The following is a 24,211-nucleotide window of genomic DNA, read 5'->3' as shown; positions in this document are numbered from 1 at the left end:
AGAAGTCTCTCTGATACTTTCTGAATATGATTTGGGAGGGTTATAATAGAAGAAAGACAGTGTAAACAATATAACGTTATGTGAATAAACCGCGAAATAACTGCGAAATAACAACGTTATGTTATATAATGGAATAAACCGCGAAGTCACGCGAAATAAATAACGTTATACGCGAATCTGGTAGTACATTTCTGCTTATCTTCTTGATATGATAACATTACATCCGCCTTTTACGGCGTGACGAGCTAAACCAATCAGAGAGGGGTCTGCAGAAATGGAGCTCAACCAATCAGAGAGGGGTCTGCAGAAATGGAGCTCAACCAATCAGAGAGGGGTCTGCAGAAATGCGGCTACGAATTGTAGAGACGCCACCAGCTGCCCCGTCACCGCATAAACACAAAACATGGCGGCGTCCGTTCGAGAAAAGCAGGCAGGTCTGTCAAAACATAAACGTGTCGTTTATTCTCTCTCGTTTCGAATCGAGACGTTGTATAGAATGTGTTGGAAAGATGTTGAGATGTCACGTTACACAACAGAAGATGGTGTTCCGAGTGTGACACACAATACATGTCTTAGTGATGCCGACACGCTAACGCTAGCTAGCTTCAGACAGCTAACTTGATACATGGCGTTTCTCACGTTCACTTATCAATTAGTCTGCTAGCTATACAAGTGCAAAGTGTCGGTTAACTAGCAGGCAACCTTCCCACATCCCAACACATATTATAATACACTGTCTGCCGGTATGAGTCTGCTAGTCATGTTCGGTGTCTTACAGTAAGCTAACGTCACTTTCTGTTTACTATCCTATGTTTGCTAGTTAGATGAACTGGGTGTGTGTTTATATATCTGTCTGTGTGGTGTGTGTCTGTGACTGGGTGGTGTGTGTCTGACTGAGTGGTGTGTGTCTGTGTGGTGTGTGTCTGTGACTGGGTGGTGTGTGTCTGACTGAGTGGTGTGTGTCTGTGTGGTGTGTGTCTGTGACTGAGTGGTGTGTGTCTGTGGTGTGTGTCTGTGACTGAGTGGTGTGTGTCTGTGACTGAGTGGTGTCTGTGACTGAGTGGTGTGTGTCTGTGGTGTGTGTCTGTGACTGGGTGGTGTGTGTCTGTGACTGAGTGGTGTGTGTCTGTGACTGAGTGGTGTGTGTCTGTGGCTGAGTGGTGTGTCTGTGACTGGGTGGTGTGTGTCTGTGACTGGGTGGTGTGTTTGTGACTGAGTGGTGTGTGTCTGTGACTGAGTGGTGTGTGTGTGGTGTGAGTGTGACTGAATGGTGTGTGTCTGTGACTGGGTGGTGTGTGTGTCTGTGACTGTGTGGTGTGTGTCTGTGACTGAGTGGTGTGTGTCTGTGACTGAGTGGTGTGTGTGTGTGTGACTGAGTGGTGTGTGTCTGTGTGGTGTGTGACTGAGTGGTGTGTGTCTGTGACTGAGTGGTGTGTGTCTGTGACTGAGTGGTGTGTGTCTGTGACTGGGTGGTGTGTGTCTGTGACTGGGTGGTGTGTGTCTGTGACTGAGTGGTGTGTGTCTGTGACTGTGTGGTGTGTGTCTGTGACTGAGTGGTGTGTGTCTGTGACTGTGTGGTGTGTGTCTGTGACTGTGTGGTGTGTGTCTGTGACTGGGTGGTGTGTGTCTGTGACTGGGTGGTGTGTGTCTGTGACTGAGTGGTGTGTGTCTGTGACTGAGTGGTGTGTGTCTGTGACTGGGTGGTGTGTGTGTGTCTGTGTGTCTGTGACTGAGTGGTGTGTGTCTGTGACTGAGTGGTGTGTGTGTGACTGAGTGGTGTGTGACTGTGAACCAGACTGCGACCATCACTTTCCGCATGCCTTCGTCACCTCCCGCCTGGACTACTGCAACGGGGTCCTGTCCGGGGTCCCAAGCAAAACCCTGGACAGGCTCCAGTATGTTCAAAATTCAGCTGCCAGGGTTCTAACCCGCACCAAACCCTGGCAGCACATCACCCCCACCCTCATCCACCTCCACTGGCTCCCCATCAAATCCCGCATCACCTACAAAACCCTCCTGCTCACCTACAAATCCCTTCACGCTCTGGCACCTCAGTACCTCACTGACCTCCTCCACCCCTACACTCGGTCACGGTCCCTACGATCCACGGACACTGGTCAGCTCTCCATCCCCCGAACCAGACTGCGGACCTTCGGGGACAGAGCTTTCAGTGTGGCAGCTCCCACCCTCTGGAACTCCCTCCCCGCAGAACTCCGCACCGCCCCAACTCTGGACTCATTAAAAAAACTGCTCAAAACCCACCTCTTCAACTTGGCCTTTAACCCCTAATCTCTCACTTTATATGTATATGTATATGTTGTGTCTGTCCACTGTCTGTTACTTTGTTACCCCCCCCCCCCCCCCCCATGTAAAGCGACCTTGGGTCTCTTGAAAGGCGCTATATAAAATGAAGTTATTATCATTATTATTAAATATTGCTCTCGCTCAACTATTATTGGCAGCTTAGCCGCGTGGAGAAGGAGGTGCTATGTGTACCTTAAGATATATTTGATTCCCTGTTTATGTAATATAATTTGTGGAACCAAATAAAGTGTGTGTGTGTGTGTGTGTGTGTGTGTGTGTGTGTGTGTGTGTGTGTGTGTGTGTGTGTGTGTGTGTGTGTGTGTGTGTGTGTGTGTGTGTGTGTGTGTGTGTGTGTGTGTGTGTGTGTGTGTGTGTGTGTGTGTGTGTGTGTGTGTGTGTGTGTGTGTGTGTGTGTGTGTGTGTGTGTGTGTGTGTGTGTGTGTGTGTGTGTGTGTGTGTGTGTGTGTGTGTGTGTGTGTGTGTGTGTGTGTGTGTGTGTGCGCGTGCGTGTGTGTTTCCAGCTGCTCTGAAGCGCATGCTGAACTTCAACGCTCCTCCTCTGAAGAACACGGCCACTGAGCCAGTATGGAAGGTACCTGATCAGACACACACTCTGTCCTCCAGCTCCGTCACGTCTCAGGGCCTGAATGAGTGATGCGTCCGGCTGGGTAAAGATCTCTAGGAGACGTCCTGAGCTGGATGCTTTGGTCTGCGTGGACGACGTGCGACTGCTTTCATTAAATGTTATGACTAGCAGCATGCCTCCCGCCCTGCAGGTGTCTCTCTCTAGTTTGTCCTCCTCGCATGAACGTGAGCCGGTTTGGTGACTTTTTTTAAACTCATCTGTCAGCTGTTGGGTTTCTAACACCGACCCGTCTTGTGTCCCAGGTGCTGATCTACGATCGCTTCGGTCAGGACATCATCTCACCTCTGATGTCTGTGAAGGAGCTACGAGACTTGGGCATCACCCTGCACCTGTAAGTGCTTCTACCCTGCATCTGGAGCTGCACATAAACCACAAATATTAATACAAGAGAAAAAAAGGAGAGACATGTCTTCATGCTCGAGTTGATTGGCTGAGCAACCAGGTCTCTGACATCAAGGCCACCTAATGACCCCCTCTCCTTAATTGGCTGATGTCACTCCTTGTCCCCCAGGCTTCTCAGCCGTTGTGTATGCGTGTTGTGTGTCTGGTGCCGGTGTATGGCAGCCATTGTGTACCTGGTGCCGGTGTATGGTAGCCATTGTGTACAGTATGTGTGTTGTGTGTATGGTAGCCATTGTGTACCTGGTGCCAGTGTATGGTAGCCATTGTGTACCTGGTGCCAGTGTATGGTAGCCATTGTGTACCTGGTGCCAGTGTATGCCATTGTGTACCTGGTGCCAGTGTATGGTAGCCATTGTGTACCTGGTGCCAGTGTATGGTAGCCATTGTGTACCTGGTGCCAGTGTATGGTAGCCATTGTGTATGTGTGTTGTGTGTCTGGTGCCAGTGTATGGTAGTCATTGTGTAGTGTGTTGTGTGTCTGGTGCCAGTGTATGGCAGCCATTGTGTATGTGTGTTGTGTGTCTGGTGCCAGTGTATGGCAGCCATTGTTTATGTGTGTTGTGTCAACTTGTGTGTCTGGTGCCAGTGTATGGCAGCCATTGTGTAGTGTGTTGCTGCTTGGTGCCAGTGTATGGTTGGAGGAGGCAATTTAGCACATCGAGTGTGTAGAGAAACTCTATATATGCAATAATAATTAGAGTTAAATAGCGCTTTTCTAGAACTCCCAGGTCGCATTACATTGAGCTGTAACAGCTCAACAGTAACAACAGACGAGCAAAACACAAACAAACAAGGATTAAGACTGAGAGAAGGCAGTGGAGAAGAAGTTTTTTTCTTTCACTGCCCAACCCAGTCAAACCCAGCATCTTTCACTGCCCAGTTCAGCCCAACCCAGTCCAGAATAGATCCCTCTTTCATGTTAATATGTTTTATGCTAATATTGTGAAGAGTAGAGACACTGTTATTAATGTTTTATGCTAATAAATATTTTAAAGAGTAGAGACACAGTGTGATTATTACTATGATTGAAAATCAATTTAGACGAAGACATACAAAGAAGTAATTATCACAATTAGGTGAGGACCATGATGTTGTAGTTGATCTGGTGGGAGACGGGGAGGAGGTCTTTTAGGACTGGGGTGATGTGGTGCCAGGATTTGGGTGTTTGTGTTCTATTGATGGAATGAGTTGCAGTAGTCAAGTCAAACTCATACCTGTCCTTCTATAGGCTACTCCATTCATACCTGTCGTTCTATTGGCTACTCCATTCATACCTGTCGTTCTATTGGCTACTCCATTCACACCTGTCCTTCTATTGGCTACTCCATTCATACCTGTCGTTCTATAGGCTACTCCATTCATACCTGTCGTTCTATTGGCTACTCCATTCATACCTGTCGTTCTATTGGCTACTCCATTCACACCTGTTGTTCTATAGGCTACTCCATTCACACCTGTCGTTCTATTGGCTACTCCATTCATACCTGTCGTTCTATTGGCTACACCATTCATACCTGTCGTTCTATAGGCTACTCCATTCATACCTGTCGTTCTATTGGCTACTCCATTCATACCTGTCGTTCTATAGGCTACTACATTCAGACAGAGACCCCATTCCAGATGTACCAGCTATATACTTCGTCATGCCCACTGAAGAGAACATCGACAGGATGTGCCAGGTACAGACGTGCACACACACACACACACACACACACACACTAATACGCAGTCACACACACACACACACACACTAATACGCAGTCACACACACACACACACACACTAATACGCAGTCACACACGCACACACACACACACACGCACACATACTGTAAATACCCACACACATTTTTTTTAGCAGTAGTACTGGTGGATGTTGTTCAAGTTCTGATTATTCATAAACAGCTGTTAATTTATACTGTATATAATTATATATATATATGTTTGTCTGTGTAGGACCAGCATAACCAGCTGATTACTCATAAAGCTGTTAATTTATATATATTTATATATATGTTTGTCTGTGTAGGACCAGCATAACCAGCTGATTACTCATAAAGCTGTTTATTTATATATATTTATATATATATTTGTCTGTGCAGGACCTACGTAACCAGCTGATGACTCATAAAGCTGTTAATTTATATATATTTATATATATATTTGTCTGTGCAGGACCTACATAACCTGCTGATTACTCATAAAGCTGTTAATTTATATATATTTATATATATATTTGTCTGTGCAGGACCTACGTAACCAGCTGATGACTCATAAAGCTGTTAATTTATATATATTTATATATATATTTGTCTGTGCAGGACCTACGTAACCTGCTGATTACTCATAAAGCTGTTAATTTATATATATTTATATATATATTTGTCTGTGCAGGACCTACATAACCTGCTGATTACTCATAAAGCTGTTAATTTATATATATTTATATATATATTTGTCTGTGCAGGACCTACATAACCTGCTGATTACTCATAAAGCTGTTAATTTATATATATTTGTCTGTGCAGGACCTACATAACCTGCTGATTACTCATAAAGCTGTTAATTTATATATATTTATATATATATTTGTCTGTGTAGGACCAGCTTAACCTGCTGATTATTCATTAAGCTGTTAATTTATATATATTTATATATATATATTTGTCTGTGCAGGACCTACGTAACCAGCTGATGACTCATAAAGCTGTTAATTTATATATATTTATATATATATTTGTCTGTGCAGGACCTACGTAACCAGCTGATGACTCATAAAGCTGTTAATTTATATATATTTATATATATATTTGTCTGTGCAGGACCTACGTAACCAGCTGATGACTCATAAAGCTGTTAATTTATATATATTTATATATATATTTGTCTGTGCAGGACCTACGTAACCAGCTGTATGAGTCTTACTACCTGAACTTCATCTCGGCCATCAGCAGGAGTCGACTGGAAGACATCGCCAGCGCTGCGTTAGCTGCTAACGCTGTCAACCAGGTCACCAAGGTGAGCTCATGTTAATAATAACAGTAGTAATGCCAGTAGTTACATTTACATTTAGTTAGTGTTGGTTGGTAGTAATATGTCAACCAGGTGAGCTCATGTTAATAATAACAGTAGTAATGCTAGTAGTTAGTGCTGGTAGTAATATGTCACCAAGGTGAGCTCATGTTAATAATAACAGTAGTAATGTTAGTGTTGGTAATATCTAAGCATCTAAACCGTGTTTATGTGTCTGCCAGGTCTTTGATCAGTATCTAAACTTCATCACCTTGGAGGACGACATGTTCATCCTGAGTAACCAGAACAAGGAAACCATCTCCTACCATGGTATATACACACACACACACACGCACGCACACACACACACACACACACACACACACACACACACACACACACACACACACACACACACACACACACACACACACACACACACACACACACACACACACACACACACACACACACACACACACACAATTTCTTTTAACTTGAACTTGAGGACTCCACTTCTTTCCCTTACCACAATGACCGCCAGCAGCAGGGGGCGCTGATACCCCTTCAGCACCAGGTCTTTATTCAATGGGTATAGTTTTAGAATGCCAAACTTGCGAGTCCTAAAACTATATTTTATATGATAGCTATGGATCTAATAACGCCGTCGACTGTCAGTGAGTTGCTTCTGGTCAACATGCAAGAAACAGATTGTTTTTTCATCCGTACATTTCCGTTTTATACCGTTTTGAATACGAGTATGGTTTGGGTGATTCTGAGTAATTCCAGGAAAAGACGAGAAAAAGGCATTTTAGTGTAATCCAGTCATCACGTTGTAATTTTTCGGCTGATTATCTAATCATCCTGAAATCAACGCTAGATTATCATTATTATATCTCCTCGTGCATACATGGAATGGCCCTCGTAGCGCGGAGATACAAGATCTCTTCTTCCAGGGAGTCCTGACCAACACGGCACACAAGTTTCAACATAAAAACAAGGGCATTAAACAGAAAACATACAAACACAGAAGGCCATTCTTGCAGTGGCAAGAAGCATAATCAGATCAGCAATAGCATCAGGTAAAACAGTTCATTTAAAACCGCCGAGGATTGAAACACAATAAAACCATATGGTTTATTTCCATTGTGGTCCCCAATCATGAGCAGTTCCTTTCCTTCGCCATACTCTTCTCTTCCCGTCATTCTGATACAAGTTGATCTTTGTCTCATCTATCCACAGGATGTTGTTCCAGAACTCTACAGGCTTTTTTTTTTACATGTTTTCTGGCAAAACTCTAATCTGGTCTTCCTGTTTTCGAGGCTCACCAACGGTTTACATCTTGTGGTGAACCCTCTGTATTCACTCTGGTGAGGTCTTCTCTTGATCATTGACTTTGACACAGAGACGACCTCCTGGAGAGTGTTCTTGATCTGGCCAACTGTTGTGACACAGGTTTTTTTTCTTCACAAGGGAAAGAATTCTTCCGTCGTCCATCACAGTTGTTTTCTGTGGTTCTTCTGTGAGCTCACAAGTGCATTCTTTCTTTTTTAGGAATCTATCAAACGGTTGATTTGGCGACACTAAATGTGTTTGCTGTCTTTCTGATGGGTTTGTTTTGATCTTTCAGTCTAATCATGGCTTGGCTTCACTGATAGTGACAGCTCTTTGGACCTCATATTATTGAGAGTTGACGGCAACAGATTCCTAATGAAAATACCACACTTTCTGAACTCAACTAGACCTTTTATCTGCTCCTTGTGAATTAAATTATGAGGGAATAACACACAGCTGGCCGGGGAGCAGCTGAGCAGCCAATCACTGTTGGTCCCTTAACCCTTTCACTGCCGCACTACAGAAGGGTTAACCCTTTCACTGTGACGATACAGAAGGTTAACCCTTTCACTACCACACTACAGAAGGTTAACCCTTTCACTACCACACTACAGAAGGTTAAAACCCTTTCACTGCGACACGACAAAGGGTTAACCCTTTCACTACCACACTACAGACGGTTAACCGGTGGTAGTGAAGGGGTTAACCTTCTCTGTAGTGTGGTGGTGAAAGGGTTCAAAAGGAGGAGGCACATATATAAATGGTTGTAATTCCTACACCGTTCACCTGATTTGATAGGATAGGCAAAAATAAGCATGTGCTTCAGCCTATTCCTTTGTTCGGTCATTGAGTTTGGATTTTGTGTGTGAGCTTACTTTGAATATGTACATTTGTGATTTCTTTTCTTTTTTTCTCTTCCTTTTGAAAGTCCACACGTGTGTGTTTTTGATTTATCTGTAAACAAAGACCGAAAATAAAACTATTCATCATTTGGATATGAATACTCTCAAATTAAAGCTGAAAGTCTGCACCTGAAGCACACATTGTTTCATTTCAAATCCGTTGTGGTGGTGGTGTACAGAGACAAAATTATGAGAATTGTGTGTTGATGTCCAAATATTTATGGACCCGACTCTATATTGTGACGCGCCTGGTGGTGTTCCGGCTCGACACGGTTCAAAACAAACAAATTAAATTGTCCACACGAGCACAATTTCAATAAATAAAAGATATTTATTGAATACAAGCACAAAAGTCCGATGGGCAATTAGAGTAGTCGGATAACAGTCCAGGGTCAAAACACGTATCGGGCTCTCGCACAAAAAGGGATTGTTCAATACTCAGGGTTTGTCTTCCGGTCCAGGGTCAGTACACAGGGGGGTTATCTCAGCCAGTCCAGGGTCCAGTACCACGGACACCTTCTCGCTTTCTCCTCTCCTCTCAACTAACTCTCACCTCACAAACTCCGTATATCACTCTCTCTCTCTGCTCCTTCCTCACCTCCACTCCACCTATTCTGTCTCTCCTAGGGTTTTATGCTATGTGTGTGGGATGTGGGTGATCACGTGGTGCACAGGTGTGTTCCATCAGTCCTAATCAGCTCCCTAATTAACTCTCCTCTCCCCGTGGCAGTAGTGTCTCCCTTCCTCCACGTAGCCACAGGACGGGGGATGATACCTGCCACAGTATATAGATTCTAAGTCAGCAGGTGGGGCTTTATATAAATACTGAGCACCAGTGAGGAAGGCCCCAGCTGGATCCTCAGGGCAATACATTCAAAGCATTTTTGCGTGGTGGCCGAATCTAATAAGGTCGACACAAACCAGTTTTCACATAAATGCTACCCTAACCCTCCCCCTCCACCCCCCCCCCCCCTCCCTCCCAACTCGATCTACTCCGAACAGATTGTAGCACGGGGCGGCCGGGTAGCGCAGCGGACTAAGCGTCTGTCTACCACTGCAGAGACACTGGTATCGAATCCAGCTGTCAGCGGTGCCTCCGGCTTGGCCGGTCGTCGTACTGACTCAATTGGCAGAGTCAGCGGGAGGGAAGCCGGTGGGGTGGTATTCTGGTCGTTGTAAACAGCGACTCCTACAGGTCGGTCAGGGCGCCTGCACAGCGAGGGAGGGAGATGGTGAGGGTAGTGTGCCTTTCCCACGCGTTACACCTCACCCAATGAGAGTCCTCGCTGCCAGGTGAAAAGAGGCTGCTGGCTGTCTCCTATGTATCGGAGGAAGCATGTGATAGACTTCAGGGCTCCCTAGACCGACCAGTAGGGGGCACATGCGCGCAACAACCAGGAAGGGGAGGGGGGAATTGGCATAACGACTAGAAATTGGGATGGGAGGAAAATACAAGAAAAATAGGAGGAGAAAAAGTGGACACAAAAAAAAGAACAGATTGTGGCACCAAAGCCCCACATCTGAATCTGAGACACCTTTTCTCAACTAAGACTCACTTAAGAAATCAGGAGCAGTTTGCAAAATGAAGACATTTAACCCTTTTGTCATGTGGCAGTGAAAGGGTTAACCTTCTGTATTGTCGCAGTGAAAGGGTTAACCCTTTGGTAGTGTGGTAGTGAAAGGGTTAAACTAGTCTAATCTAATTTCTGCACCAGACTCCATTCCAACATTCCAATGAATTACCCGCTCGTCCCAACATTCCAACATGTTGAGCTACAGATGAAGTGCATCTTTCTGCAGCTGAGATTAGAGTCACGTTCACAGCTCCTCTCTCTCGCTGGGGGACCGCTGGACCGTCCCTGTGGACCCCCGGGGGTCCCCAGGCCTCTGGTTGAGAACCACTAGTGTAGGTAACACGCAGTCAGCCACAGGCTTTACCCTGACATCACTGTGTTTACCAACACCAGGTCCCTCAGGTCAGCCGATCAGAGGCTCCTGACAGTCCGGAGGTCTAACCTCAAGCTCAGGGGGGGGAGGGGGGGGCGTGCCTTTGCTGTCGCAGCCCCTGAACTGTGGAACAGCATCCCCACCTCCATTAGGCTCCTCGCCCCCTGAACTGTGGAACAGCATCCCCACCTCCACTAGGCTCCTCGCCCCCTGAACTGTGGAACAGCATCCCCACCTCCATTAGGCTCCTCGCCCCCTGAACTGTGGAACAGCATCCCCACCTCCACTAGGCTCCTCGCCCCCTGAACTGTGGAACAGCATCCCCACCTCCATTAGGCTCCTCGCCCCCTGAACTGTGGAACAGCATCCCCACCTCCATTAGGCTCCTCGCCCCCTGAACTGTGGAACAGCATCCCCACCTCCATTAGGCTCCTCGCCCCCTGAACTGTGGAACAGCATCCCCACCTCCATTAGGCTCCTCGCCCCCTGAACTGTGGAACAGCATCCCCACCTCCATTAGGCTCCTCGCCCCCTGAACTGTGGAACAGCATCCCCACCTCCATTAGGCTCCTCGCCCCCTGAACTGTGGAACAGCATCCCCACCTCCATTAGGCTCCTCGCCCCCTGAACTGTGGAACAGCATCCCCACCTCCATTAGGCTCCTCGCCCCCTCGATAGATGCCTTCAAATCTAGGCTCAAAACCCACTTCTACCTACTAGCTTTTCCCGTTCACTGACTCATGCCCTGTTTGCCTGTGTGCCCTCCCGTAAAACAGAGTTGTGATTGTTGTCTATATGTATCTATGTATCTGTACAGCACTTTGGTTGACATGTGTCAGGCCTAACAAAATTAATAGTTGGTTTCAGGTTGGTTGTCAGTTTGGCCATGGGTAGGTAGGGAATTTTTTTTTTTTTTTTTTTTTATTTTATTCTTTCCCACGGCGACTATGGATAGGGAATTTCTTTATTTAATTAAAATGTTCACAACAACATGGATGCATGTACTCTGCCAGCATGTTTAATATCCATAATACTAAATGTTTGACTAAGATTTCTATGAAATTTTATAAAAAAAAAAAAAAAAGGATTTTTTTTTTTTTTATATAATTTTTTCTAAAAACTCATAAAATATATTGGGTCGCACCTAAATCGGCAGGGTCGGTCGGCAACCTGAAACCAACTATTAATTTTGTTAGGCCTCATGTTCAGGGTTAGAAATGAACTTTTTTTCCCCAGGGCTTTTTTTGCCCCCCTTAATTGATTTTCGGGGGCTTTTTTTTTGTATTTCGGGGGCACTGAACTTTTATGATGAAAAAGGTTATTAAACATCCTTATCATTTAAAAAATACAACTCAATTAATGACCTCATTTGGTGGCTGCGGCTGTCCTGGTGGTGCAAAGCGCTGTATTTATTTACAGTCTTCGTCCCGCCGACAAAAACATCCACGCAAACTGCTCCTTGCACACTGCCAGCCAGGCAGATTTTTTACCAGCCAAAAATTCTAAAACTAATTTGTGTCGCATATATATAAAAAATGTCAGTACATTTCAGGTAGATAAGGTATTATGTTCAAGTAGATAAAGAATACACACTTAAATAAGAGGCCAGAGTAACATTTTAAGCAAATTATTTTAATATATTGATTGATGATTGATTAATCAATACAAGTCAATCTTAAGCTTAAATTGTAACCTAACCTAATCATCAGACTCCTCACTCTAGCCTCTTTGCAGGATTTAACAGAACATAATAAAATGTGAAGGTTTTGTAAACCTAACTTAAACCGCCTCAATCATCAGTCCTCATCAGAGTCCACACTCTCATTGATTTACTACCGATGACTGTGGTGTTATGTTAATGTGTGCGCGTTATACGACCACCGGACTCTTGGTCAAGGGGCAGGTACGGGAGGGGCGATCGATAGAGATACATCTGTGTGATGTTGCTACGGAGTTAAGCTAATAAAGGATACTCACAACCACAGCAGAGGACTCACGTATTTGTACTGTGAAGTAACACGACAATGACAAACGTGTTGTTTCTGTTTTTCTTTTTGACATAGTTGCGGCACACGGAACAAGTTAACAACTCACCACTGTCTACAGCCCCCGCATCATACTGTAGCCTAGCCAGTCTCTTGAAACTATCTTCAAACGTCCACTGCTCTGGAAACTTCCTTTTGTCAGGTGGTCCCGCTCGCCTGTTATTTTTCTACAACGGAGTTCGGCGATTTGCGAATCTGATTGGCCAGTGTCATTTCTGGTCATGTGACATGTACGCCCAATCATGGGACCGCAAGTTTCTACACTGGTTAGGCTTAGGCGCTCGTTCGAAGTCGGTTAAGGTTAGAGTTTGTGGCGATAGAACGCCAGGTGCTTTGCAGGCTGTTCGACGCGGAAATGGGCAAAGACACAGCTCGTCACGCTATTGGGCGCACATGTCACATGACCAGAAACGTCAGTGGCCAATCAGATTCGCAAATCGCCGAACTCCGTTGTAGAAAATATAGATGTGTCCCGCTCATCCTTTTCATCTGAGAAAGCCGCAGTGGGTTTTCTTTTTAGCGGCCGGCTTACTCCTTCCATATGGTTCCACATAATATTTATAACCCATTAACGTTATTAAGCTAACGTTAGCTAATCGGGCGTAACGTTACAGTGCAAGCAGTGTAAACAACGAGAGATTGACGCGCGAGGAGAGATTGAGGGCTGCAAAAAAGGCGACTGTCCTTTATTTTACATTACTATTTTGTTCAAATCTGCCCGCCATTGGCGCTTTGCGGGTGCTTATTTTGTTCCCTGTATATATATATATATATATATATATAATTGGTAAACTGTCGGGGGCTTTTCTTGCCCCCCTTAACTGATTTTCGAGGCCATTTGGTCAATTTTTGAGGGCATTTTGCCCCAAGCTCCCATTAATTTTGAACCCTGGTCATGTTAAATGTGCTATATAAATACATTTGATTGATTGATTGTGCTATACCCTGACGTCATTGTGCTTTACCATGACATCACTGTGTTTACCATGACATCACTGTGTTTACCATGACATCACTCACCGTGCTGACACCACTCACTGTGGAGAAGTGGTCATTTATGATCATATAGAACTCACTCAGAAACGTTGTAGCTTGGTGAGTGGATTTGCCCAAGTAATAAAAACCATGTTCCCTCTCTCCCCCCCCTCCCTCTTTGTCTCTCTTTCTCTCTCTCCCTCTCTCTCCTCTCTCTCTCGTTCTCTTTCTCTCTCTCTCTCCCCTCTATCTCTTTCTCTCTCTCCCTCTTTGTCTCTCTCTCTCTCCCCCCTCTCCCCTCTCTCTCTCTCTCTCTCTCTCTCGCTCTCTCTCTCTCTCTCTCTCTCTCTCTCTCTCTCTCTCTCTCTCTCTCTCTCTCTCTCTCTCTCTCTCTCTCTCTCTCTGCAGCCATTAATAAAGCAGACATCATGGACACAGAAATGGAAGCCATCATGGACACGATAGTGGACAGTCTGTTCTGTTTCTTCGTCACTCTCGGTGAGTCTCCGGACAGACGGGCCTTTAGTCTGTTGCTGGTTTCCCACGTGTCACCTCTAGGGGGCAGTATTTATCCACTTAATATTATTTAGTCATGTATCACCTCTAGAGGGCAGTATTTATCCACTTAATATTATTGAGTCATGTATCACCTCTAGAGGGCAGTATTTATCCACTTAATATTATTTAGTCATGTATCACCTCTAGAGGGCAGTATTTATCCACTTAATATTATTTAGTCATGTATCACCTCTAGAGGGCAGTATTTATCCACTTAATATTATTGAGTCATGTATCACCTCTAGAGGGCAGTATTTATCCACTTAATATTATTTAGTCACGTATCACCTCTAGAGGGCAGTATTTATCCACTTAATATAATTTAGTAGTCATGTATCACCTCTAGAGGGCAGTATTCATCCACTTAATATTATTTAGGCATGGTACTTTCAGTCCTCACCAGACTGTTACTCTACAGTAGCTCTTAATGTGTGTGTTGGGTATTTTTCTAGGGGCTGTACATTACCCCTTACTGTGTGTCTCTCTGTGTGTCTCTCTGTGTGCGTGTGTGTGTCTCTGTGTGTGTGCGTGTCTCTGTGTGTGTGTATGTCTCTCTCTGTGTGTATGTCTCTGTGTGTGTATGTCTCTCTCTGTGTGTGTGTCTCTCTCTCTCTCTGTGTATGTCTCTGTGTGTGTGTGTGTGTGTATGTCTCTCTCTCTCTGTGTGTGTGTCTCTCTCTCTCTGTGTGTATGTCTCTGTGTGTGTGTGTGTGTGTGTGTGTGTGTGTGTGTGTGTGTGTGTCTCTCTAGGTGCTGTGCCCATCATCCGCTGTCCCAGAGGAAACGCAGCAGAGATGGTGGCTGTGGTGAGCAGCACTAATATCACATCTTTATAGCAGGGCTGTTATTCGCACTAGAAAAAAAAATATATGAATTTAACTACCAAACTGCTAGTCAACAGTTTTTTACAGTGTATACAGAGTTAGGACGAGTTAAATACAGAGTTAGGACGAGTTAAATACAGAGTTAGGACGAGTTAAATTAAGAGGTACAAATTCCTGGTATATTTAATAAAAAAAATAAAAGTAAAAAACATATGGCAAAAAAATATATACATTCTAGTCCTAATCTAAATGTAATCTAATCCTAGTTTCAGGATCCGATCCATTGATCGGCCGCCGTGTCAAAATGATCATAGCGGGTAAAAAGCCCAAGCGTGGTGGAAAGGGATCGTGACGGATCGTACACACACACACACAGTGTCGCCCGCGGCCGGCGCTGTTCACCGGGTCAGCGGTGTAAAGGAAGCTGGAGAGCGCGGCGGTACTGTGTGAGGCAGACAACCCGGGCTTTGTTCCCCCGGGCCTCTGGGACCGCTGTGGTGGACCGGCGCACGGTGCCAAGGGATTCCTGAGATCAGTGGCATTTCACTGCTAGACCTGGACCTGCGGGGCTCGAGGAGGAGGAGGCGGAGCCGCCCGTATCTGTCGTCTTTTAAAAAAGACCAGGTTAATGGGTTTTTACCATCTCGGAGAAGAGAATCGTCCCAGTGTGCTAGGACGGCCCAGTGAAGGGGGTCGTTCACTGGGGTCTCGGTGGGTCTCTCTCCAGTCAAATGAGCGATTATAGAACCTGTGATGTCGTCGGCCCTGCTTGGTGCTTTGTTTACATGTTTGGTTTTTGGTCTGATGTGTGGGTCGGAGTTAAGTGGGGAGGAGGGGCAGGGGGTTGCTATGGCTGGAGGCTGGCCCACACCTCAGGCTCACACTGACACTATTACACACTATCGGAGGTGGGCAGCGAGCTGGGACGCAATCTCCGTCAGAAACGAGCGCACCTCATCCCGCAGCTCAAACGGGTGTCGCGCACGTCGTAGCTATGACGTGCATTATGTAGGACAAAGTAAATCCATAGGCTGAATATGATTTTATTATCAGCATTTTAGGTCTATTTTACATTTCAAAAGCATTTCTTTTACCAGTTTAATGTATTTTAATTGTTTTTAATTATAGTCATATTTCACACATTCTATGAAATCAATACATTCTGGAAATCATCTCGTGACCCCCCCCCCCTGCGGCTGCTCGCGACCCCTCTAGAAAAACTAAGCACGAAAACATTATTCAGAATGGGATCTCTGAGGAAGAGAGCTGCCATTTTTTGTGTCGAGCTTATCCAGATAACTTCAGTTAGCCTGCGCTGGAGCAGGTTCAAGTTTATGGATGTGTTGCCATAGTGATTTTGCCAAATCCAAAAGCCTGACTTATGTCAAGTTATCCTGAAAATTATCCGGCTAACTCAGTTAGCCACGTACGAGGAACGGGGCCCTGGTGAGGAATATATCCTGGTAGATCAAAATCACTGGTTTTCTTCTTTTTTTCTTTTTTTACTTTTTTATTGCATTTTCCATTATTCAGACAGTCTTATAAAAAAATAAACAGAAATACAGGCCAGCACATTCCTCACATTGATCATATAATCAGTCGTTACATGTTAAGGTTACACATATCTACTGTATAATTATAAAATGCACAGAGAGTATAAATCGGACATAAGATATCCTGACTTTTATTTACCTATCATTATCAAATATGGACCCCAAGTCAATCAATCGCATCGGCGACCCTGAGAAAAAAGACAATGCATGTGTGTATTCCTGTGTGTGTGTGCCGTCCATTGCATGTCCCATGTTGTTGCATGCCAAATAAAGACCTCTCTAAAGAGGTCCTGCATTATTATCTTGCTCAAAAGAGGCTAATCTAGCAAGCTCATCATTCCACTCTCTGAAGCTGATTTTCTCTGTTGATTTCCAATGCCTCAATACTATCCTACATCCTGTTATGAGGGCCAGCTTTATCCAAGAGCATAAATGTGAGGATAGTTCAGTCTCCACCGGCAATAGGCCCAATATACATAATGCAGGCCCTTCAATGAATCTCATTTCCAACATGTAGTTGATATATTTAATAATAGCTGACCAGAAGTCCTGAACCATCTCACATTCATCTAGCATGTGAACCAATGTACCGCTATTAGGGGTGTAACGATTCGACCTCACAATGATTAATTTCGATTACGATTATTCAGGCAACGATTCAATGCATCATGAAATCTCTTCATTTGACCACGATTCGCTACATTTTCGATACATTTTTGGATCAGTTAGGGCGGCTGAGTGGCGCAGTGGGCAAGGCGCTTGCCACTAATGCAGGAGATGCTGGTATCGAGCCCAGCTCTCTGCGTTGCTACCGGCTTGGCCGGTCGTTCATACTAACACAATTGGCAGTGTTAGGGGTGGGAAAGCCGGTGGGTGGGGATTGGACGTTGTGGACAGCGACTCCTACAGGTCGGTTGGTGCGCCTGTACAGCAGAATCAGGAAGTATCGGGGGCAGCGTGAGCCTCCCACGCGTTACTCCTCGCTACTGAGAGATCGCGCTGTTCAGGTGAAAAGATGCGACAGCTGCCTCCTCGTGTACCGGAGGGGACACGTGATACAAGGCTTGGTCCTCACTGCAGCCGACCAGTGGGAGGCATAGTCTAGCAACGTTCGAGACAGGGGAGGGGAGAATTGAAGGAAGAATTGGCCAGGCGAAATTGGGATGGGAGAAAAATAGAAAAATAAGGAGAAAAAGTGGATACATTTTTTTTCTATCAGTTAATTCCCCAAAAAGAAATTGAATACACAAATGTGGCTGGGGGAACTACTCTGCATGAATGGACTATAGGTCAATAAAAACAATACACACAAAAAAAATAAACATTTTTAAATAAAAAGAAATTCGATAAATTTCTATTATAATCTATTCTAACATATTCAAATCGATGCATCGATTATAACACATTAGAATCGATGCATTTCGATTAATCCCTAACCGCTATCTTAGAAATCACTGTTTTCACACATGAATGTACCCTAGCAAAGGGATGGCAACGTCTCTCAAGACATGTCTGATAACGGCAACTTAACAAGACCTGACCCCCTTTTAGTTACCGTGGCAACCACTCACTTGCAAAGATCTTTATTATAAAATAGTAGATAATAATTTTACTCAACATTAGAATAACATCATTATTCTACAGCAGGGGTTCTCAAACCTTTTTTATACCACGACCCCATTTTATTTAGGAATTTTTTTGGCGACCCCACACTCACGTAATTTCAAACGTGGAATTAAGGAATATAAAAATAAAACCACACGTTGTTGAACTTGATCATGCATATTTATTCAAAAATGTAATTACAGTACTATGTTATCAATACACATTTATAAAACAAGGCATATTTAGCCAAAATATTAAATGTATATTGATTTAAAAAAAAAAGAAACATTTTAAATAAAAGAAAGTCACTTGTCACCTACCCACGACCCCACTTTGGGTCGCGACCCGCAGTTTGAGAACCGCTGTTCTACAACATTAAAGGTGCTATAGATAAAAAATTGTATGTAGAGTAATAATTCAAAATAAATAAATACATAATTCATGCATCATAACATGCTCTCTACTTCTGTCTTGTAGAAGCTGGATAAGATAACATGCTCTTTACTTCTGTCTTGTAGAAGCTGGATAAGATAACATGCTCTCTACTTCTGTCTTGTAGAAGCTGGATAAGATAACCTGCTCTCTACTTCTGTCTTGTAGAAGCTGGATAAGATAACATGCTCTCTACTTCTGTCTTGTAGAAGCTGGATAAGATAACATGCTCTCTACTTCTGTCTTGTAGAAGCTGGATAAGATAACATGCTCTCTACTTCTGTCTTGTAGAAGCTGGATAAGATAACATGCTCTCTACTTCTGTCTTGTAGAAGCTGGATAAGATAACATGCTCTCTACTTCTGTCTTGTAGAAGCTGGATAAGATAACATGCTCTCTACTTCTGTCTTGTAGAAGCTGGATAAGATAACATGCTCTCTACTTCTGTCTTGTAGAAGCTGGATAAGAAGCTTCGGGAGAACCTCAGAGACGCCAGGAACAGCCTCTTCACAGGAGACAACATGGCGGCTGGGCAGTTCAGGTGAGGACAAGACCTGCAGTCTGTGGACACTAGGGATGTCTCTGACACAAACCCAACCATACCATACCAGACCAGACCATGGCTTACCCAGCCAGGCTGAACACAGCTAATGGAGACACAAACCCAACCATACCATACCAGACCATACCATACCAGACCATGGCTAGCCCCAGCCAGGCTGAACACAGCTAATGGAGACGAGGCATCTTGAGAACCGATGTCACGCTCTATTGCTGAGGACCCGGGGGAGTGCAGTGTTGCATTTGGCCAGAGGGTGGCACTATAACAACGGAAATCACTGTTTGGCCTCTAACCTTTGAATCGTAACTCGGAAACAAGATGAGTTCCTCCATGGACTCTGTCGGTCCAGATTAATCTTATCAGATGAATCTACCCATTTAAGCCACGGCCATTTGCATCTAGATTGATTTTCCTGATTGATTTTAGAATTTTGTCCACTATTCCTACAAACGTTGAGCGATTGTCACCAGCTTTGGTACAGAGCATCTCTGGATCAGGCCGGAAAATAAAATCCATTTTCAGACTCCAGTCTATCTTTAGTCAGCGCCAGTCTGTCCTTGTTTCGAGTTCACTCAGTTGGAGTGAGAAACCTCTCCGTGGAGCTGTGGTTTGGTGTTCTGTGTCCATTTGGACTACAGAATGCATCTTTCAAGGACTACACATGGATGATGTAATAGAAGAAAAAGTCATGTCCCAGCCGAGCGTAGTCGGAGGAGAAAGACATCCCAGGGGACTCATCTTCCCATAATCCACTGGACTGTAGTCCTTTGTCTCCAGCTGATGAGAGAGAGACCCAAGAGGGTCGGTCAGTTTAGGACTCTGTTACCATTAATCATCATCATCTTCCTTTTCATCTCTGGTTCTCTCTCTTCTCTCACTCTTCCCCCCCCCCTCCATCTCACGCAGTCCCCTTCCTCTTCACCTCCTCTCTCTCTCAATTTAATTTAATTCAAAGAGTTTTCTTGGCACAATGTTGAGGAGTTTTCTTACGTTGACCAAGCAAACATATAACGGTATCAAATCTCCCTCTCTTCCCCCCCCCTCTCTCTCTCTCACCCCCCCCCCTCTCTCTCTCTCTCTCTCTCTCTCTCTCTCTCTCTCTCTCTCCCCTCTCCCCCCCCTCTCTCTCTCTCTCCCCCCATCTCTCTCCCCCCATCTCTCTCCCCATCTCTCTCTCTCTCTCTTTGTCTGTAGCTTCCAGAGGCCTCTGTTTGTCCTGGCTGACAGGAACCTTGACTTGGCCACGCCCCTCCACCACACTTGGACCTATCAGGCGCTCATCCACGACGTACTGGTGAGTAGTGGTGGTGGACCCAGTCGACCCATTCAAAGCTTCCACGCTGCCTTCGCAGGCTTGTAGTCCAATACTTAGTGTCCAATATTTCCTGACAATGAGCTAGTACGAAATATATATAGGTGGAATAATAAAATAAAATAAAAATCTAAAATAAATATATAATACATTCGGCATACAGTGGAATTTACATGATTATTATTATTTGTTTTATATTGAATTTTATTAATGAACACACGTTAAAAAAATAAAATAAGTGAGACTAAATGCCATCGGACTGGTCCACAAAAAAAAGCACTTTTTTTACATCATCAAAGAAACAATACAGTAAAATGAAACGACATAACCGTTGTGTACGTGGTTCCGTTCATGTCCACTGTTCCCTGTTCAGTCACTGGTCCATAACCACTTTCCACATAAATCCACATTATATTTAATTCCCAGAGATTCCAATGGTTTCTTCCATTGCTGCAGAAAAAGACGAGTCCTTCCATCCATATAGGAATTCACTATTTGATGCAAGACCTTCTGAAAGAAATGTGTTAAAGGATCAACACTGTGCGACAACCCTTTTAGTCTCTTAGCATCTGATGAACGTTATAAATCACAAAGTTCCCTCCAAAAGACAGTATTAAGACATTCAAGAACACTTTAGAAATGTTCATACTATGATTTGGACACATTGGATTCACACCTGTCAGCATTACAGTCACACCGAATGTATACAAGTCAAAGACCGTTAAAGGGGCACTTCACCAAAAAACAATGCTGATTTATTTTTCACATCATTTCACCCACGTCCAAAGACAGTTTTGCGGTTATTGAGAGTAAATTAGTTTGAATATGGCCACCAGTGATGTCATCAGGGATGTTGAATCTTTTCTGTTAATTACAAGGATTTTATGTCCCCGATGGCATCACTGGTGTCCATCTCCGCCAGATTTGTGTCCGCTTTGACAGACTGAAAAGTTCAGCGGGTGAACTTTTGCAACTGACGAATACGTTAGCATCCGCAAAGCTGTTGTTTCCGCAAAGCTGTTGCTTCTGCAAAGCTGTTGTTTCTGCAAAGCTGTTGTTTCTGCAAAGCTGTTGTTTCTGCAAAGCTGTTGTTTCCGCAAAGCTGTTGTTTCTGCAAAGCTGTTGTTTCTGCAAAGCTGTTGCTTCCGCAAAGCTGTTGTTTCTGCAAAGCTGTTGTTTCTGCAAAGCTGTTGTTTCTGCAAAGCTGTTGTTTCTGCAAAGCTGTTGTTTATGCAAAGCTGTTGTTTCTGCAAAGGCACAATTGTGTTGGTTTAAAAAGAAAGACATGGACTGTAATACCTTCCGTTAAGTTTTTGGTTAAGCCTAACCATGTTTTCATGCATTTATTTATGACAACACGTGTATTACATGATATGGCCGTTCATGTTGACATTTGGCCCGTACATTATAATCTTGTTGGCCACATCGGCCGGCCAAAAGAATGGCTAGCGGAAAAAACCTCTTCCTCGGGGGGAACTGGACAGTGAGTCTCTCAGGGGGGAACTGGACAGTGAGGAAGACTGATGATGAGGACGGTGGAAACATCAGACTATCCTTTGCTGCTGGCTGGAAAATCATTTTGAATATAATTGAGCAAACATGAAGTTATTCTCACGGAGCCCCCGGTGTGCGCTTTTCTCAGACACACGGAATTGTCACTATACTTGTCCTCTGCTGCTTTGAGTACTTAGACGTCCCTGGAACCGCGTTCAAGTGTGTACTTTTACCCACATCTGCTGGTCAGTCGCTGACGGGAGATCAGTTTACCCAACGACGACTCCAGCTCTCTGTTTCAAGTGTCTTTATTAGTTGTCATAGTATAAAAATAGATAAAAAGTATAAAATAGAAAGTCAAAAGTACGTAAACACAAAAGGTGTTCAGTCAATATACATATATACAGGCGAGCACAGAAAGACTCAGAAGAAGCTTCTATCCCCAGGCCATCAGGCTGCTAAACGAACAATAAACACTATGCAACAACCATCAAATGCACACAGCACACACACCCACACGCACACACTCACTTAAATAAACAACACACTGCAGCACCCACTCTCCACACTTTAGATCACACAAACACACTTTATATTTATTGATAAAGGATTTGCACTACAACTCGTACAATTACTGTAAATTGTACCTAAATTGCACCTCATCCCATTTCTGCCTTGCACTATATAGTATTGTATATTAGTACACTGCATAGTATATTGTATATTATATGGTAACTCAGTTACGTCTATTCTGCATCGAACATTGTACATATGTCTATACTGAACACTGTGACCTCATTTTTTTTACTTCTAATTTACATGCTATACTATGTTATTTTATTTCATACTTATCTTGTCTTGCACAGTCTCTGGAGCGTAACAGTAAGAAGCATTTTGTATAAAAGTATTCTGTACTTCTGTATGACAACCATTAAAGAAACTTGAAACTTGAAACTACAGGGTAAAAAAAGAGTAACCGTGAGTTACGGTACAATACAGTATACAGTACAATGCAGAAATGGGATGAGGTACAACTTAGGGTAAGGTGCAATGAGGCATGAATTGTAGTGCAAATCTCTTTACCAATAAATATAAAGTGTTACAAGTGTCTAAAGTGAGTAAAGAGGGTGCTAGAGCGCCCTAGATCTGTCTCCCTGAGGGCCCTAGATCTGTCTCCCTGAGGGCCCTAGATCTGTCTCTCTGAGCGCCCTAGATCTGTCTCTCTGAGGGCCCTAGATCTGTCTCCCTGAGGGCCCTAGATCTGTCTCCCTGAGGGCCCTAGATCTGTCTCCTTGAGGGCCCTAGATCTGTCTCCCTGAGGGCCCTAGACCTGTCTCCCTGAGGCCCCTAGATCTGTCTCCCTGAGGGCCCTAGATCTGTCTCCCTGAGGGTCCTAGATCTGTCTCCCTGAGGGCCCTAGATCTGTCTCTCTGAGGGCCCTAGATCTGTCTCTCTGAGGGCCCTAGATCTGTCTCCCTGAGGGCCCTAGATCTGTCTCTCTGAGGGCCCTAGATCTGTCTCCCTGAGGGCCCTAGATCTGTCTCCCTGAGGGCCCTAGATCTGTCTCCCTGAGGGCCCTAGATCTGTCTCCCTGAGGGCCCTAGATCTGTCTCCCTGAGGGCCCTAGATCTGTCTCCCTGAGGCCCCTAGATCTGTCTCTCTGAGGGCCCTAGATCTGTCTCCCTGAGGGCCCTAGATCTGTCTCTCTGAGGGCCCTAGATCTGTCTCCCTGAGGGCCCTAGATCTGTCTCTCTGAGGGCCCTAGATCTGTCTCTCTGAGGGCCCTAGATCTGTCTCCCTGAGGCCCCTAGATCTGTCTCTCTGAGGGCCCTAGATCTGTCTCTCTGAGGGCCCTAGATCTGTCTCCCTGAGGGCCCTAGATCTGTCTCCCTGAGGGCCCTAGATCTGTCTCCCTGAGGGCCCTAGATCTGTCTCTCTGAGCGCCCTAGATCTGTCTCCCTGAGGGCCCTAGATCTGTCTCTCTGAGGGCCCTAGATCTGTCTCCCTGAGGGCCCTAGATCTGTCTCCCTGAGGGCCCTAGATCTGTCTCTCTGAGGGCCCTAGATCTGTCTCCCTGAGGGCCCTAGACCTGTCTCCCTGAGGCCCCTAGATCTGTCTCCCTGAGGGCCCTAGATCTGTCTCCCTGAGGGTCCTAGATCTGTCTCCCTGAGGGCCCTAGATCTGTCTCTCTGAGGGCCCTAGATCTGTCTCTCTGAGGGCCCTAGATCTGTCTCCCTGAGGGCCCTAGATCTGTCTCTCTGAGGGCCCTAGATCTGTCTCCCTGAGGGCCCTAGATCTGTCTCC

At 44.8% G+C, this 24,211-nt stretch overlaps 1 protein-coding gene across 1 annotated transcript in view; it reads left to right on the top strand.

The window, feature by feature from the left end:
• The first annotated feature begins 387 nt into the window (after positions 1 to 387).
• The window catches only part of scfd1 (sec1 family domain containing 1), a 102,998-nt gene continuing 79,174 nt past the window's right edge, over positions 388 to 24,211 (top strand). Inside the window, exons 1-10 of the mRNA XM_084308710.1 lie at positions 388 to 434; positions 2,826 to 2,896; positions 3,193 to 3,281; positions 4,941 to 5,031; positions 6,247 to 6,369; positions 6,606 to 6,693; positions 13,976 to 14,065; positions 14,876 to 14,931; positions 18,995 to 19,080; positions 20,296 to 20,395. Of these exons, the coding sequence (XP_084164836.1) occupies positions 404 to 434; positions 2,826 to 2,896; positions 3,193 to 3,281; positions 4,941 to 5,031; positions 6,247 to 6,369; positions 6,606 to 6,693; positions 13,976 to 14,065; positions 14,876 to 14,931; positions 18,995 to 19,080; positions 20,296 to 20,395 (825 nt within the window). The 5' untranslated portion in view covers positions 388 to 403. The remainder of the gene's footprint in view (positions 435 to 2,825; positions 2,897 to 3,192; positions 3,282 to 4,940; positions 5,032 to 6,246; positions 6,370 to 6,605; positions 6,694 to 13,975; positions 14,066 to 14,875; positions 14,932 to 18,994; positions 19,081 to 20,295; positions 20,396 to 24,211) is intronic.

This window comes from Notolepis coatsorum (genome assembly GCF_963971535.1).
Source record: "Notolepis coatsorum genome assembly, chromosome: 2".
NCBI classification, from domain to species: Eukaryota; Metazoa; Chordata; class Actinopteri; order Aulopiformes; family Paralepididae; genus Notolepis; species Notolepis coatsorum.
Note: the sequence above shows the minus strand (reverse complement) of the source record. Positions and strands in the feature narration are given on the sequence as shown.